The sequence below is a fragment of the Thermobia domestica genome, chromosome 1 (assembly GCF_964235325.1).
Source record: "Thermobia domestica chromosome 1, izTheDome1.hap1.1, whole genome shotgun sequence".
NCBI lineage: Eukaryota > Metazoa > Arthropoda > Insecta > Zygentoma > Lepismatidae > Thermobia > Thermobia domestica.
The window spans coordinates 87106537-87122335 of record NC_137454.1 but is presented as its reverse complement, the minus strand read 5'-3'; the positions used below and the strand labels follow the sequence as shown (position 1 = coordinate 87122335).

The 15799-nt window shown below is 35.4% G+C and overlaps 1 protein-coding gene across 3 annotated transcripts in view; it reads left to right on the top strand.

Moving 5' to 3' along the window:
• Positions 1–6517: 6517 nt before the first annotated feature.
• Tpr2 (Tetratricopeptide repeat protein 2) overlaps positions 6518–15799 on the top strand; it is a 63895-nt gene continuing 54613 nt past the window's right edge. Inside the window, exon 1 of one of the 3 annotated variants that reach the window (XM_081760594.1) lies at positions 6518–6679. In XM_081760594.1, coding sequence (XP_081616720.1) covers positions 6603–6679 — 77 coding nt within the window. In that variant the 5' untranslated portion in view covers positions 6518–6602. The remainder of the gene's footprint in view (positions 6680–15799) is intronic. The other 2 variants (XM_081760590.1, XM_081760591.1) reach the window with 2 other exon arrangements.

Sequence of the window (15799 nt, the reverse complement as noted above, 5' to 3'; positions counted from 1 at the left end):
GCCAATGGAACACAGACCTCCACAAAAAGCGACAGAACTTTCTTGGTTACCTTTATAGCTTCTTTGAATTGCTATGTATTTGTTTTTTTCTTTTCTATTATAACACTAACATTACTTTGCCTTAAAATCTGAAGGACATTTCACAATAGGTCACAATACATGTATATAACGAAGTTACAACTTCTACAACTATGTATTTCTTACAAGGAAAATCTTGAGAATTTTGTTTTCAGTATTTTATTTTCGAAATAAATGAGCTTCAACAAAAGAACCGGTTTCGGAATTTAACTTTTAAAAATATCATAAATATTTAATATAAATAAAACATAAACATTACATAATGCATCGATTTGTGTTTCGATTAAATGATAAAATGTCTTTTAATACTTCTTACTTTGTAACTTCTGGATGCGCTTCGTAATTGGTTTCAAGATCGTATGTGTACACAAAATTTCAGTAATAGTTATAAAAGGGTGAAAGATGACAAATAGTTTAAACTTTTTAAAATATATAGCTTAACCTAAGATTGTTCCAATTTCTAACATAAATATTTAGACTTGGGAAGAAGGGGGCGTCAGAAAATCTTCTTTGCCCCGGGCGCAATAATTAGTAGATCCGGCTCTGTTCTTCTCTTCCACAGATGTTCAGGATTACCAGGTCTACAGATGTTTTGTATTGCAATTCTGAAAATGAGTTTTTGGTGTAACCTATATTGATGCATCGTCATGTATCCTACTGTAAAATTCACAATCGATTGTTTGATTGGGTATTAATATTACAATTCAACACAAAGGCTATATGGGATAAGCCCTATTTCATAAAGTGAAACAGATTCAAAACATTACCCTGACATTTCTCAAAGGAAAGCACATTCATTGGGATCGAAACCGAAACCATACGAATATTAACCACTTCGCTTAGCTCTAAGTTAAACTAAAAGTTTGGTTCACTACAAATAAAAGAATATATCTCTTACAGCATGATATGCCAGCCAATAATACAGAAATGAGAGAGTCCTAGCCTAAATACTCCTACAAAGTTGGGACAATGAATAAACTGAGACCGGAGGAAAAATTGGATAGAAGACAGAGAAAATACTTGAATGTTAGGTGAATTAGTGGTGTACGCAATGGGGTTTCAAGGTTTTAACCTCCCTTGATTAAGATGATAATGGAAAAATAAATATTATATAGCAGTAGCAAAAATACTGGTAACTCAAGGTGAACACGATCAGACATGTTTGTGGGGAAATATCCCTCCTGAGCAACCCCTGAAATCACCACTGATTTGATTAACATTTATTTTACTGAAAGGCGAAAGGGGGAGTTTGCGTCCAAAGCATCATCATATATGATTGTGGCAATGTGTGAACTAGAGACCATTGAGAAAAAGAAAACATGACAGAAGATAACACATTTAGCTGAAAAAATAAAATTTTGCTACAAAATTTGAGAAACACCGCACATGATTAATATGGTTGAGATGTTGGACCGTATACTATATTTCACGAAGACCAAATTACCGTATTTGTACGTTTAAGACCATATGTCTGGCAACACTGATACAATAAGTGGTCAGCAAATAACAAACAAGAGTTAGAATTCAGGAAGAAATTGAACTTCCTGTGTATGTGTGTGTGTGTCTGTCGAAAAAGCAGTCCGTTTCTGCACGCTATCATTGCTCCTCACAAATACAACTTTGCCAAACTTGAAATGAAATGAAATGAAATTTTTGAGTTTTACGTCCCATGGTTATGCCGGTTAGGCTAAAGGAGACGGTGATGATGAGTAATGAATGAAATGGTGGAATGAAGAAAGTGGGAGGAAACGGGAGAACCCCGAGAAAACCCACGCACACGGTGTTTGTCCACCACAAAGTTCACTTGGCGGGAGCAGGGTTTGAACCCGAGACCCCTAGCACCAGAGGTGAACGCTCTACCACTGAGCCAACTTTGCCAAACTTATCAGATGATACAAGTTGTTTGACTAGTTGGGCTACAAGGAAGAATCCAAGGTATATAAGGAGGAATCATTGGCTGCAAGAAACTTCCATAATATTCGCACTTTCGATAGTACTCGAAATTTCGATAATACCCGAAACTTCGATAATTTGAAATACTCGAACGGTTTCAAGTAACCGATGACAACTCGATAAATTTTCACTTCCGAAGTTCGATAGGTCCTCAGCCTTATCAAACACCCCTACTGTGAAGTACAAATAGATGTTTACTCGGCAGAATTTCTGATGAGAGTGGAGACCAAAAACAAGTCCAAACAATAGAAAAAAAAATCTGTCAGTCCAGAGCATGCACTTGGTCAATCCGGGACACAGTTTAATGCCAGGCTGGGACACAGTTTATTGTCAGGTCGGAACACAGTTTACTCGGTTACAGTAGAAGTTACAGTAAAGCAGTGTTCGTAGTTTGAGAGAAATTTCGCTAATCTAGGGAAATTTCATAGGTAAATTCAAGGATGTTATAAAATAGAGGATCTGCCCATACGTATCTTCATCATATGATCTCAATGAAGTCAAAAAACAACCGAGTATCCTCTAAACCGGTATGTCTGATTGGCTACTCTTGCTTCCGCCATGATTGTTGGCTCGAAACATTCCAAACTTAGTGGCGCGAAGTGGGCGGAGTAGGTGTGGCGAAGCTGTGACGTATGACTTCACGATTTTGTTGTATGGACAGATCCTCTATTTTTATAACATTCTTGGGTAAATTTAGCAAAAAGGAGATTTTTTCGATAAAACGTATAAAATCCAGGGAAATTCTCTAGTTGACTGATTGACCAATATCAATGCTTAAAATTTTCATTGTTCTTCGGAAATAAACCAACACAATAGCAATAGCTTGTGTGTGTTGAAAATAGCATAATTTACAGCCAATGCTTGCTGGATAGGGGCACGGTGGCTTAATGGTAGAGCGCTTAACTCTGGTGTGTGGGATCCTTGGTTCGATCCTCAGTCAAGTAAGCTTGTGGTAAACAACATCGTGTTCATAGATGTTTTGGAGGTACTCCAGTTTCTCTCATTTTCTCATTCTTTCATCATCATTCACTTGCTTTAAGCCTAAAGGCATAATCATGGGATGTTAAACTGAGATTTTATTTCATTTCATTTTATTGAGTGGGTGTATTTGTGTGGATACTTTTGAAAAAAAAGTGAATGAAACGTAAACGAAAAAATAGAATTAAAAAACAAATGAATAAAACGAATGTTGTTGGTTGTTCCTTTAATATAGCTAAATTAGTTTGATCACATAACTTCTGTCATAGAAATTGAACACCCAACCAACAAGGGAAAATTTGATAAGAAAAGGGAAAATTTGATAAGAAAAGGGAAAATTTTGTGTCGGTCGAGGGAAATTTTCTTAAACCTACGAACACTGCAGGAAAGTCCTATGGCTCATTTGAAAGGCTGTTTACAGGAGAGAAAATATGAAATATTTTTTTAAAATTCACAAACATACAGGCAAGCTACATGGAAAAGTTCAACATGGAAAACGTTCCGGATTGACACGAATGTAAATAGTACTTATTTAATATGGAAGATAATTATAGCCTATTTACATACACTATATTCATTTTACTACTTGATTTATGAAATACTAATGACTGCATCAGTGAAAAAAAAAATTGGTCAAAATCCTTTAGTTTATAACTGAACATACAATTTGCCTGTTTTAATCACTGGGATAATCTATTATTTAATTAGCATTATTTGACAGTGAAATATAAATTGGGTGCAGTTTTATTATACAAATCCACAGACTGTAAAATGTACGAAAAAATGTGGGGAAGTCTAATTTGCCCATTTTATGTCGAGAACAGAACCCAACGAACCTCTGCGGGGCTTCTAACCCGTTCCTATTCCTACCCCTACTACTCATATCAGGGCTTTTTTTAAGCTACCTTTTTGTATCCAAATGGATACCCAGTCCCAGAACTTGGATACCCAGGCCCAGCAGTTTGGATACCAGTGCTCCCTATAAAAATCTTTAAATTACTGGAAGAGTACTTGAACAATAAAGGGCCTATCCAGTTTGAATGATGTAAACAGACCTTTTGGGAGATGGCAAAAATTCAGCTTAAATGTGGAAGAGATTATGCATATTCTAATTCGAAAAGCAAATTGTCCTAAAATGGATGGAATATACTCAAAAACAGCACGAAACACTAACATTAATGTCAATGGAAAATCTACGGAAAACAAATAATTCCTCCACTTATCTCAAAAAACAAAACAGGGAGATGGCTAAAATTAAGTTCCAAATGTAGAAGAGACTACGCAGATTCTATATTCCTAAAGCAATTTGTCCTAAAATGGATGGAACATAGTTAAAAAGCACGAAACATTAATATTAATGTCACGAAAAATCAATGGGAAACAAGAATCTCCTCCACTTATGTCAAAAACCTGAAGAGGGAGATGTCTAAAAAAAGAAATTGTCCTAAAATGGATGGAACATAGTCAAGAAAGATCACGAAACATGGAAAAGTCAAGTCAATGGAAAATCAGTGAAAAAAGTGTTGTCCACATATCTCAGAAACTGTAACAAGGGGATGGCTAATAGAGAGCTTATTGCAAAGATATAGTGAAGAGCTTATAAATGATGTATAGCACATACAGTAGGGTAAATATAGGTAGAACATTGTCAAAAATCAAGTTGATTGAGTAAAATCAATAATAATGATAAAGTATATGTGTCTTCTTCGAATTACCCAGGTCACTCCACGCGGAGGTTACGTGCTTGAAATATCACATCTTGATTTGGAATCTCCAGACTCGATTTAGCATGCAACGTGACTTTTGATCTGATCACGTGAAACCGTCTGGTGCTTATGGTAAACCGGATAGGCTCTTAGTTGAAATACTTGGTTCGCTTTCCAGAGATTCTCAATTCTCATTATCGCCCAATTCCAGTCTTCTCAAAGATTGTTCTCTTTAACGTATCCTGGCCTAAACATTTTCTGGCAACCAAACATTTCATGTCGGCTATGGGCAATATCGCTATTTGAGATTTGTTTAGACAATTTTTCTGACATAATTAATAGATGGCACAAACTTGTAAGAAAGTAAGAGATTGTCCACTTAGTACAAAGCGCTATTTTTAACAATTTTTGACCCTCTTTGTTGCACAGTTACCTTCAGTGGAGAGGCTGAGCTCCAAAATTTTAGGATTTCTTTAGGAAACGAATCAAATGTTACTCATAATCTTCAAGCCCCTTCTCCCAAAAGTTTGGGATTCCTATACACGAAATATTCCTAGGAGAAGCCCCTATCAAAATATCTTTATAAATCTGTCGCTATTACCTTTGTGCCCATCCACCTTTTCCCGTATACTCAGATACTAGAATCTCTAATACTGAGTCACTGTATACTTTTCCGTTTTTTCTTCAGCGCGAGTTTTCTTAAATATTGCCAGAAAAAATCCTTTTCTTTGGTAATCAATCAATGCCATTTATTCGGGGATAGTAGATCATGTTTAAATTCCGTGACAGTAATTGTAATACAGGTATTAAGACTGCTAGTGATATTAACGGCTCTGTGAAGCCTATGGGAGAAACCTACTCAATTATATTCTAAACATGTAAGAAACCAAACAATGCAATTGAAGTGTGAAAATAATACTAGAAATTAATCAGTTGTAAATAGAATAACACGCTTTAAAACAGGAGAGATTTAAACCATAAAGATAAATTTTGATTACATTGTTTCTTAAAAAATAAAATATTGGTAGTAATATTTAGTATTGAATACATACGTATACACCTAAAATGATTTCGTTAGGGAAATGTTTAGTCAGGCTCACATATTGTTATTTCTTTGTTGAGTTGTTTGTCTTGTATTGTGTGTTTTTTGTCCTCTCCATCTCTCTAGTCGCGTTTCTTTGTCATTGTCCTGTCTATGTCCAACTTAAATATATGGATATAAAAATAAATAAATGAAGGAAAATATCCAATCATGATAGCACAGTATGGTTTTATCTTTAAATACCGACCTGAGGACGGATCTGAGCCAAAATGTAAAAACATGTCTGCTCCTGTATTAATGGCGATGTGTTAAATCCGAAATGAAACGGCTAGCAAAAGTCTGACAAATACGTCATTTTGTATGTCATTATTTCAAAAGTGTACATTACACAAAACTGCGCTTTAAAAACTCTGTGCGTTTGAATTTTGCTATGTGTGTGTAAAGGGCCCTTTTGTGCCTGGATACCCAGTAGCGATTTCTTAAAAAATGCACTGACTCATATTACTACTTATATATGGATCCGCACAGTAAAACTGCACCACGAATTGTATTTAATTAATCTGTTTTGATCTGGATTCTATATGAAATCAGCTTTCAAATGATGTATTGCACATGTGCATGCCATCAATTTCATTTTTTCCCTAACATTGACATTTGCCCGAAAATGCCCTTTATTAATACTGAAGGTAGCTTCGCGATGTGTTATCCAATCTTGCTCTTTTTAAAGTTTCTCTTATAGCAACACTTACCAGTGTGTCTCGATAATTCTATGGTGAGAAGTACTATAGGCAGAAGAGACATACTCGATTCGCAGTGGATAGAGGTTATCATCCTCCATAAGTACAATGGCCGAAGCAGAAGTAATGGATGTAGATGAGGATGTTGTTGTTCTTGAAGAGGAAGTTCCAATGACTAATGAGGAGTAAGTAATGTAGGAATAGTTATAATTGTAAACTAAAACTAATATTTACTCGCTAGTAGTTTTGTTCCTTTCTGAATAGGAAGGGATGAGAGAGCTGTATTTCGACTTCCGTGTTTGAAATTAATTTGCATTACCTTTGCTTCCAGAAAGGAAAGTGTAATTAATTTATTGCATTACATTAAAACCAGATATATATTACCTTTAACCCAAGATTGTTCATAAGTATTTAGTAAACAAAATTTTCATGTTTGGAAATGCATACGTCGATGTAGCCCTGTATCGAAAAAAAGTAGGTGATTTATCAACTTGGGTCCGTATTTGTAAAGTTATGATACTTAACACAGAAAGTCTAGATATCTTATACAGCTCTAAGTATAACTTTGCGCCCTCAATTTTATTTTTAGAGACCAATGTCTGTTCAAGGTCTTTCGCAAACTATTCGTCAATCTGCACCATATTTTGAATTGGGGTTAGCCCAATTACATTTTATAGAAGGTGGCGAAACCAACATCCCTTTTCTAGGATATTCATTCTATTGGTAACTTAGAAGGCGTATACGTAATACAGAATGTAGTAGGTAGAACAAAGAAGCAAGACTCCCAACCCACTCTAGGTTGAGGTGTATTCTCCGTTAGTGTACAAGGTGTGAATTTTACACTTAAAAGGATAGAGTATACATGAAGCTGCATCAGTTCCCGAAGGAGCAGGACTCTCATACTTTTAGGGATTATTCATTGAGTATGTACGAACTTACAAAGGGGGTAACAAAGCTACTTTTATTTACTTATCGACTGATACGAAAATATTAAAGAACGTACCAGTACTTTATATCTGCATGTGTAGTGCCCTTGTACTTTATCTATGACTATGTATGTGTGTGTGTGTGGGGGGGGGGGGGGATTTAAGGCATATCGCATGTCTTGTGCACATGGATACTTCTTAGTATTGCACTACGTAGAAAATTTATGATATTTCATGTAGAAGTAGTAATAGATCACAGAAGAAACGCAGATCAGGGGGTTCTCATGTATACTATTACCGCACTGGGAAGGTTCTAGAACACAGGTCCCCCATATAGGTTAGTACCTAGGTTGGTTCCTTTCTGTAGCAAAGTTTAGTATTTAATTCAAATAGTATTTCCCAGCGAGTGAAGGCGGGTTAGAGCCCTGCAGGGCACGTAGTTTTCGGTCTTTATTACAGCTAAATGGGAAGGGGGACCTGAGGTCTAGAACCTTGCCCTTGAAGATCTGGGTCTATTAAGGTAGATGTTAATGAATAAACTTTCATTGTGAGTTTGTTTGCCACTATAAATATTTACTGAAAAATTCTTTTACTCATTTGCTTTTTATTGTGCTCAAATATATTTGCGCTGGACGACATGAAAATATTCCGCATAGCATAGATGAATGTCGATGGGTAGAATACTTTCGTGATTAGCGTATAAGTACAGCGTCCGGATATAAGCATAAAAACTACAGTGCAAGAAACAAACCAATCGGTGATAATGTGGCAAAGTTATGAATGCTATATAACCGAGTCATGGCAGGGCGAAGCTGGTAGACTCATACGTTGGTCGTCCGTAGGAAGCAGACTCGTCAGCGATGGTAGGTATGCTCGTAAGCCAAGGTAGTGAAAATACTCTAAAGTTCACCTAAAACACTGATTTTAACTGTCGAAAAAATATTGACACGTGTGTGTCATTGTTGAAAGTCGTAAGTGCCTAGAAACTTCCATCGTACGTACCATTCAGCACTTCTATCCGACGAACCCTATTGTTCAGAATTCCTTATTCCATATATTATTAATGTTATGTTCTTAGGTTGATGTGCGTAGAGTGTGAAGTTTCTATAACTAACATGCTTAGAGTTATGATATAATAAATTTCCTCCCAATTACTTCGTGTTGGGTAATTGAGTGTTAGGATTATTGGCAATTGGGAGGCAACGTTTCTTATGGCATAAGTAGGCCACTTGGTGAATTTGTTGCGTTCCCTCTTAATTTTACTTCAGGTTGGACTGTTTCTTATTTATAATGCGATAGATTACACTGTCTGAACAAGTGCAGATACGTCTATCATTGTTGTTCGCTTTGTAGTGTATTTTATGCTTCAACACTTTTAAAATTAGGTCTACAATATATATAGGGTGTTCTAAAAATGACACCCACGGACCACAGAGCACTATTCTACAGGCCAAAATAAAGGGAAAATGATAAATGAGGTATGCCCTCCGGGGACTCCATCAGCTACTATGGGGAATCAGTTTCTAACTGTGGCAATGTCACAGACTAACTTGGAGCCATTAGCATTACTCTGTGAATACAACAGGCAGTCGAATCGATTGCTACAATAAGAAGTGATGCTAGTGTCAATCAATATCGACTTTAGCTGCCATCTGGAAAGAATCGATATAAGTATTTGATAGATTGATATATTTAATCTATGGTTCTTTATTTCTGACGTTTCCACATAGTGCAATTTGTCTCTCTAGACGAGGACTCGAAAGGTATACATAGATATATATATTGCTTTATTTTGACTTGTAGAATAATGCTCTGTGGTCTGTAGATGCCACTTTTAGAACAGCCGAGTTCAGTGGAAGAGAAAAACTTTTGTTTTACAGTTTTGTTCCAAAATAGGTCATAATAGGTCTAGTGCGTATGCATTTTTTTTTTTTTTTTTTTTTTTTTTGGTCACAATGCTCTCGGGTGTTAGTTTTATGATTTCTCCTGTTTTTGTTATATCAGTGGGCATAATTTGCTAGTTTAATTTTTTCTTTAAATATCATTCTCAACTTACTCCTCAATAGTGTAGATAGACACAGATTATTTATTTATTTATTACGAACTGCCAAATTATAAGCATCACAATTTTTTGAACTGATGAATTATTTTTCAGTTCTTATTTTCAAAGTGAATTTAACGTTACATAACTTCTATAGATTTTTTTAATAAAAAGAGGAAGAACGAAACAAACCTCCAAATTACGTCATTTCACCCTATTTAATACAGTCCTCCTTCGTACAGTCTTACTTATTTTAAGTGTCGTATAGCATTTCTAATGATATTACTTACGTAAACGTAGAATATACCTGTGTAACTTACACTTTGAATCAGTGGCCTGCAGGAATTTTATTCTTTATAAACATGTCTTTCTGTGCACTGTGTTCAATTTTATCTGTAAATTTTGTAAAATGTGGTGTACTTAATCTTCACGAATAAATTTCTAGTTTTATGTCCGACGTTTCTGTCGTTTAGGCATAAGGGAATGGATGACACTGATATAAATTAATAATAAGTTTCTGTCACAAGAACAAAACAAACTGTTTCTAAAAGATAATTTGACACTGAATCCAGATCAAATGTCAGATTTCTCTCTCGGTCTCAGTTTTCACGCGAAAGTGGTTTTTGTGCATGCCTATGGCACAGGGTTTGCCCAAGTAGGCCCAACCCGAAAAAAAAAAAAAAAAAAACCTGGGTTTTTAAGTTTTTTGTTAGTATATTATTAGTACAACTAAAGTGATTTTTATCAGGTTTTGGACATTCTTTGAGCGAATTGAATGCTTTCACGTTAAGGTATAGAAGATTGAACATACGACCTTTATAAAGTTCTGAATGCACTAAATAAATAAAAATAAATAAAAGGAAAAACTGAGCTTGAGGTAATTATAGAACAAATTAATGTATGGTTTATGCTTATAGCCTATTTGAAGTAAAATATTCAATTTCATATTTTAAAAAATACTTTCCATGAATAGTGTACTCGCCGACTACATTGAGAAAAAAAATTGTAGGTGGCATACTTAAAAAAGTAGGTTACATGCATAATTCCTGTAGTTTTTGGACTTAACGTACAGCAGACGGAAGGGTGCCGATCCTGGGGGACCGGGGGGCCAGATCTCCCCTCAAAGTTGATGTTGGCCCCTATTGTATTTATGAATATACAATATTTGGCATAATTTGAATGCAATTTGTCTTAAAATCCTCATATATATATATATATATATATATATATATATATATATATATACACTTTCTGCATTTGAATGCCCCCAAATTTACAGAGAAATCATCGCCCTTGAGAAAGTTCAGTTATTTGTTGTTACTCTTCATAAAGCATTCTGCGGAATCAGCACCGTCAATAGCGTAAAAATTCTAGTCCAATTTAAGAAGCTTAATGTTCAGTGTTTCGAAGACTACGTAACACACAATTTCAGATGCTAAATTCAAACTTTCGTACTAGTGGAAGTTTCGATGTACAGTAAAGAGTTGCATTTTCGGAAAGGAAACCGCCGTGAAAGAAGTGCTCGGGTTCCCGCAATTGAACGCATCAAGCATCGTGAGTGAATATTTCAATAATAAAATTATTTATTTTACGCTGAAAGATATTTAATTTCATGTAAGACATTTTGAAACACGTATTTTATAAAACATGAATATATTTTTGTGTTAAATATATTTGGTATTCATATTTGGCGAACGTGACTGAGGCTCCTGGGATGACTACATTTCGTACTATCTTGCTGTACCATACACACTGCAGAGTACAACTTTTGGTCTTTGAAGTTTAAATTTTCAGGGTAGAAGCACGAAATACTAAATTTTCTGTAGAGATTGTTGGCGCGATACCAACGTAAAATTTCAAAATGACTTTGTATATATATATAATATATAATATATATATATATATATATATATATATATATATATATATATATATAGCGGGTATCCATGCTACGGGGTGCAATTTTCGGATCTTTACGTTGAAACTTTGAGGGTAGAAGCACGAGACATTCTGAATTTTCTGTGTAGATATACTTGGCGATCCAATGGAAAATTTCAAATTGGCGGCCATTTTTTTTTTTTTTTTCAGAACAAGAGTGAATAGAAAATTGTTGCAAGTTGTGGCAATGACAATCTTCAAATGAAAATCACATTTTAACACTTTTACCCCAAAGACATTGAAATATTTCGAAAAAACCTATATGACCCCAGGTGAGTTGGGTTTTTCAGAAAAAAACGTTTTTTTTTTTCAAACCGTGCGATGGCAGCTAATGTATTATATGTATGTCCATAAATACATGATCTTGCAACAATAGAACGGGGGCTCAGTGGTAGAACGTTCACCTCCGGTGCTTGGAGTCCCTGGTTCGATTCCAGCTCGCGCCGTGTGGACTTTGTGGTGGACAAACACCGTGCTCGTGTGTTTTCTTGGGGTTCTCCCGTTTCCTCCTACTTTCTTCGTTCCCCCATTTCATTCATTTCTCATAATCACCGTCTCCGCTAGCCTAACCGGCATAACCCTGGGACAGAAAACTGAAAGATTTCATTTCGCAACAATAGATTCTTACATAGTTTTTTTTTTTTTAAATCGGTATTAGTACACAAAGGAGTCAAAGAAATTAGCGGAATATAAGTTAGTAAAAAAAAATCAAGAAACATGCCTAAAAGATTTTCTACCCGATTTCCTGCAAAACTTTGCCTCAGGAAAGTTGCGTCGTAAGGTCCAGCAATAGTCAGACAACATTGTCACACTCCACTTCCTTGATAACGCTTTTCCATTTGAGAAATATCCTGGTGAAAGCGTCACCGTGTTAATCACTAATGTAACCAAGGTTATCCGGGAAGAAGTTCAAATGGTCGTTCAGGAATTGCAATTTAAGTGACAAAGCCTTACAAAGAGAAAAAGGCATATTATTTTGTACGTAATTTGGATTACCCTGCGTCTCTGATTCAAAGTTTAGTGGAAGCCTCATATATAGTGCAATGATAAACTATCAGTTTTATTGAACTGCCGTATATTACAAGTCAGTGCAATAGTATATATGGAGATTCTAGACTGGATCTTTTAATCTTACCGAAACAATGTTATCCTAAACTAAATTACGTTTTAGTAAGTATTAGTGTTTCTTCGAAGATGGTGTTAGTGCAAGTGCAAAACCACGAACTTGCAGTGTTAATTGCATCCAAAGTTTAAGTGTGTTGGTTAACTACGTTTTAACAAAGTTTAAATTGTCCGAAAAGTGGGAATCATCTTTGGGTGAGGATTTAAGAACAACGGTACTGCCACAATTCAATATGAAGTGGACTAAATGTCATCGTGTAAAATCGAGTTTTTGAAGAACAATGAGAGTTGGCTAAATTACTCGCATTTTGAATGGTCACCTCCACAAGAAAACATCCCTCCTTTTGTAGATGATGAAACAAGTTCAAGATGTGGTCGGCCAGAAAAGAGTTTATGTTCCTTTCTGAACGTTCCAAACGGCGAAAGGCTCATTTACTGCTGCTTCTCAATGGATGCTTCTCAACTTGAACTGGTCGAAGAAGAGAAGCAAATATTGTCTCTATCATGTGCAACTATTGATGATCATGGCGTAGATGACTATTCAATGAATTTAGACTAATCACGACAAAGGATTTGATAACACCAAGGTAAGAAGGACCACCTTATGTACTTAAATTTTTGCTTTTATTGGGATTTATAGCTACATACCTTTACTTGTTAGGTTACGTTAATGTTGATCATATGACTACTTAGTTGTTTTTTATTCACTATGTAAGTAGTGCGTATCGCATGTATCATGATAACATGCGTTGGATTATTTTCTCCATTTACAAATTGGTTGGGTAGGTTAATTTTGTATTCTAAGGCCAAACACACATTTGTTTTACACCGTCTTTTATTAGCTGCACATGCAATTAGATGGAGAGCACATTGAATCCGTAACCGCTTCTTGGATACACATTACCACCTGTCATAACTTCGTACTGCCTAGCGATGTCCATTTCACAGAAGGTGTCAACATGCTATGTTTTCAATTTACAAACTATATGTATGATTCATATTGTGGATTTCAAGATGGTGGCTTTCATTGTTCTGTGTCCTCCGCAATTTCTCCTCATCTTTATTACTGCCCTGCATTATTCCTTTCACTGTATTTTGCAGTATTTGACATTTATGCTAGGGTTTCCTCACTTTTGGACCACCCAATGTATATAACTGCGCGTATTGCAGTAGGAGTTCATCGAATCACTTTCGCAGTAGTTGCAATCGACTTAGAAAAGACAATTACGTATTGAACTGTAGACAGATGTCCTTCAACTTCCATTGTTTCGGAATAAATTATTTTTGTACGCTTTTTCCCAGTTTCCGACCACTGTGCATCGCTTTATCGCTAACCGGGGTATCGGGAGCTTTCTAGACCGATTGGCCGTCACGTCTTTTATTGATATGGCTCCCCAGTTTGCCTCACGACCAGGGTTGGCAAAAACCATGGTTTTTATTAAAAAAACAAAAAAAAAACGGTTTTTTGTGGTTTAAACCAGGTTTTTATGGTTTAAATAATTTGCTCTATATATTCATATCATATATGGACAGAAATAAGTTTGTTTCTCCTTGATGTTATTATGCAACAACCGGGTTATGCTGGAAGGGGTCAGATAAGCTTAAAGCGGAATAAAAACCGCTTCTCGAGTTACATCCGAGAGAAACTGTCCTCCATTTGAACTCGGAACCAGGACTAATTGGCCACAAATGCGATACGTCTGCCGACTCACTCACGAAGGAATCCTGATAAAAATACGTTGTACTGATCTTTACATGCTTCTTAATATAACTGTCAAGAGTAATTTCAGAAGGACAAAAAAATAAACAGTTGCACAAGTGAAACCATTACACAGAATTACATATGAACAATTTCAAAGTACTACGGAGTACAGAAGAACTAATTTAGTTCAAGTTAGTTAACAACGACTTTTATTGGTCCAAATTAAAGAAATACACCGACTTAATCTGCATATCAATAAGAAAAGTGAATAAAGATACGAATTGTTTGAGTCCACTTTGGCTCAGACTCATTTATACATAAATAGATACCAAAGAAACCTATTTCACTAAATGCCTCTCGTGGAGTCTGTATGCCCCCCCCCCCACACACACAAAAAGTACGACACTTTCGATGTATTTTATCAATAGTAAACATTGAAACGAAACAATATTTAGAATTTTTCTTCGAACAATATTTAGAAATTTTCTTCGATTGCAATTACATAACAATAATAACAACTACAAAAAATCACAAAATAAACATTTATAAACTTATAAAAAAAAGTTGCTTTTGTAGTATAATCTTTTTGAGTAATGAATGGGGAATTTAGGTCTGAATATAATACGAATAATATACGGGAGTGAAACGTGATAACCCACAATTGTGTGTTCATCAAGATTTTACAAACACTTACACTTTGACGAACATTTTTTTGTTTTTTGGTTTAAACCAGTTGGTTTTTTTGAAAAAAAAAACAGCTGGTTTAAACCACCTTGTCGGGAGTCGAACCCGGGAACACGCGGATATGAATCCAACACTGTAACCACTAGACTGCGGTGTCTCCCCGTACTTTAGTAAATGAACGTAATAAAAACTTAGCCTGAGCCAGGTATTGAGAAGTTTATTTCAAACAGTACAGCTTTTTCCGCGTGATAATAAATAAGGCAGATATCATTCTGGCGAAAAGAAAAGTATGAAAGACCACTGAGAAATCTGGGTTATTTGTCCGTTTATTTTATGAATTTATATGCGTCCTTATCCAGGACGTGTGAAATATTGAAACAATTCTGCTGCCACAAAGCAGTCAGGGTCTCAACTTTGTCTCGGCCAAGTAGCAACTTTCTACTTACAATGGTAGGAAAAGTATGAATGAGTTATTCTTACTTTGACTTTTCCTCATATAGATAAAATTAAGAAAGGAACACTGGAATATTAGTGAATTGTCTGCAAATTTTGATAGAAATAATCCTTTTGATGTTAATAAATTGATGTAATGTCTGAGGGACTGTAATGTAATGTCTGTCTGTACTTAAAGGATGTGAGATCAAACACTCCAAAAATTACTTTTTCTTAGACTCGCTATTGACCTGAACAGAAGTACAGTAAATTACTGAAATCTGTTATGGATTTGAATATGTAATATTCGCTGATCTAGGATGTGTAATTAACTCAGTTTTCTTTTAATATCCTGAAGATGAATTATTATATACATTTGTATTATTATTTTTATAAGAGTATAACTTCCTCAGACCTGAAGGCGAATTTTGGTACCTGGAGCTACCGTTGCCTATGAAGT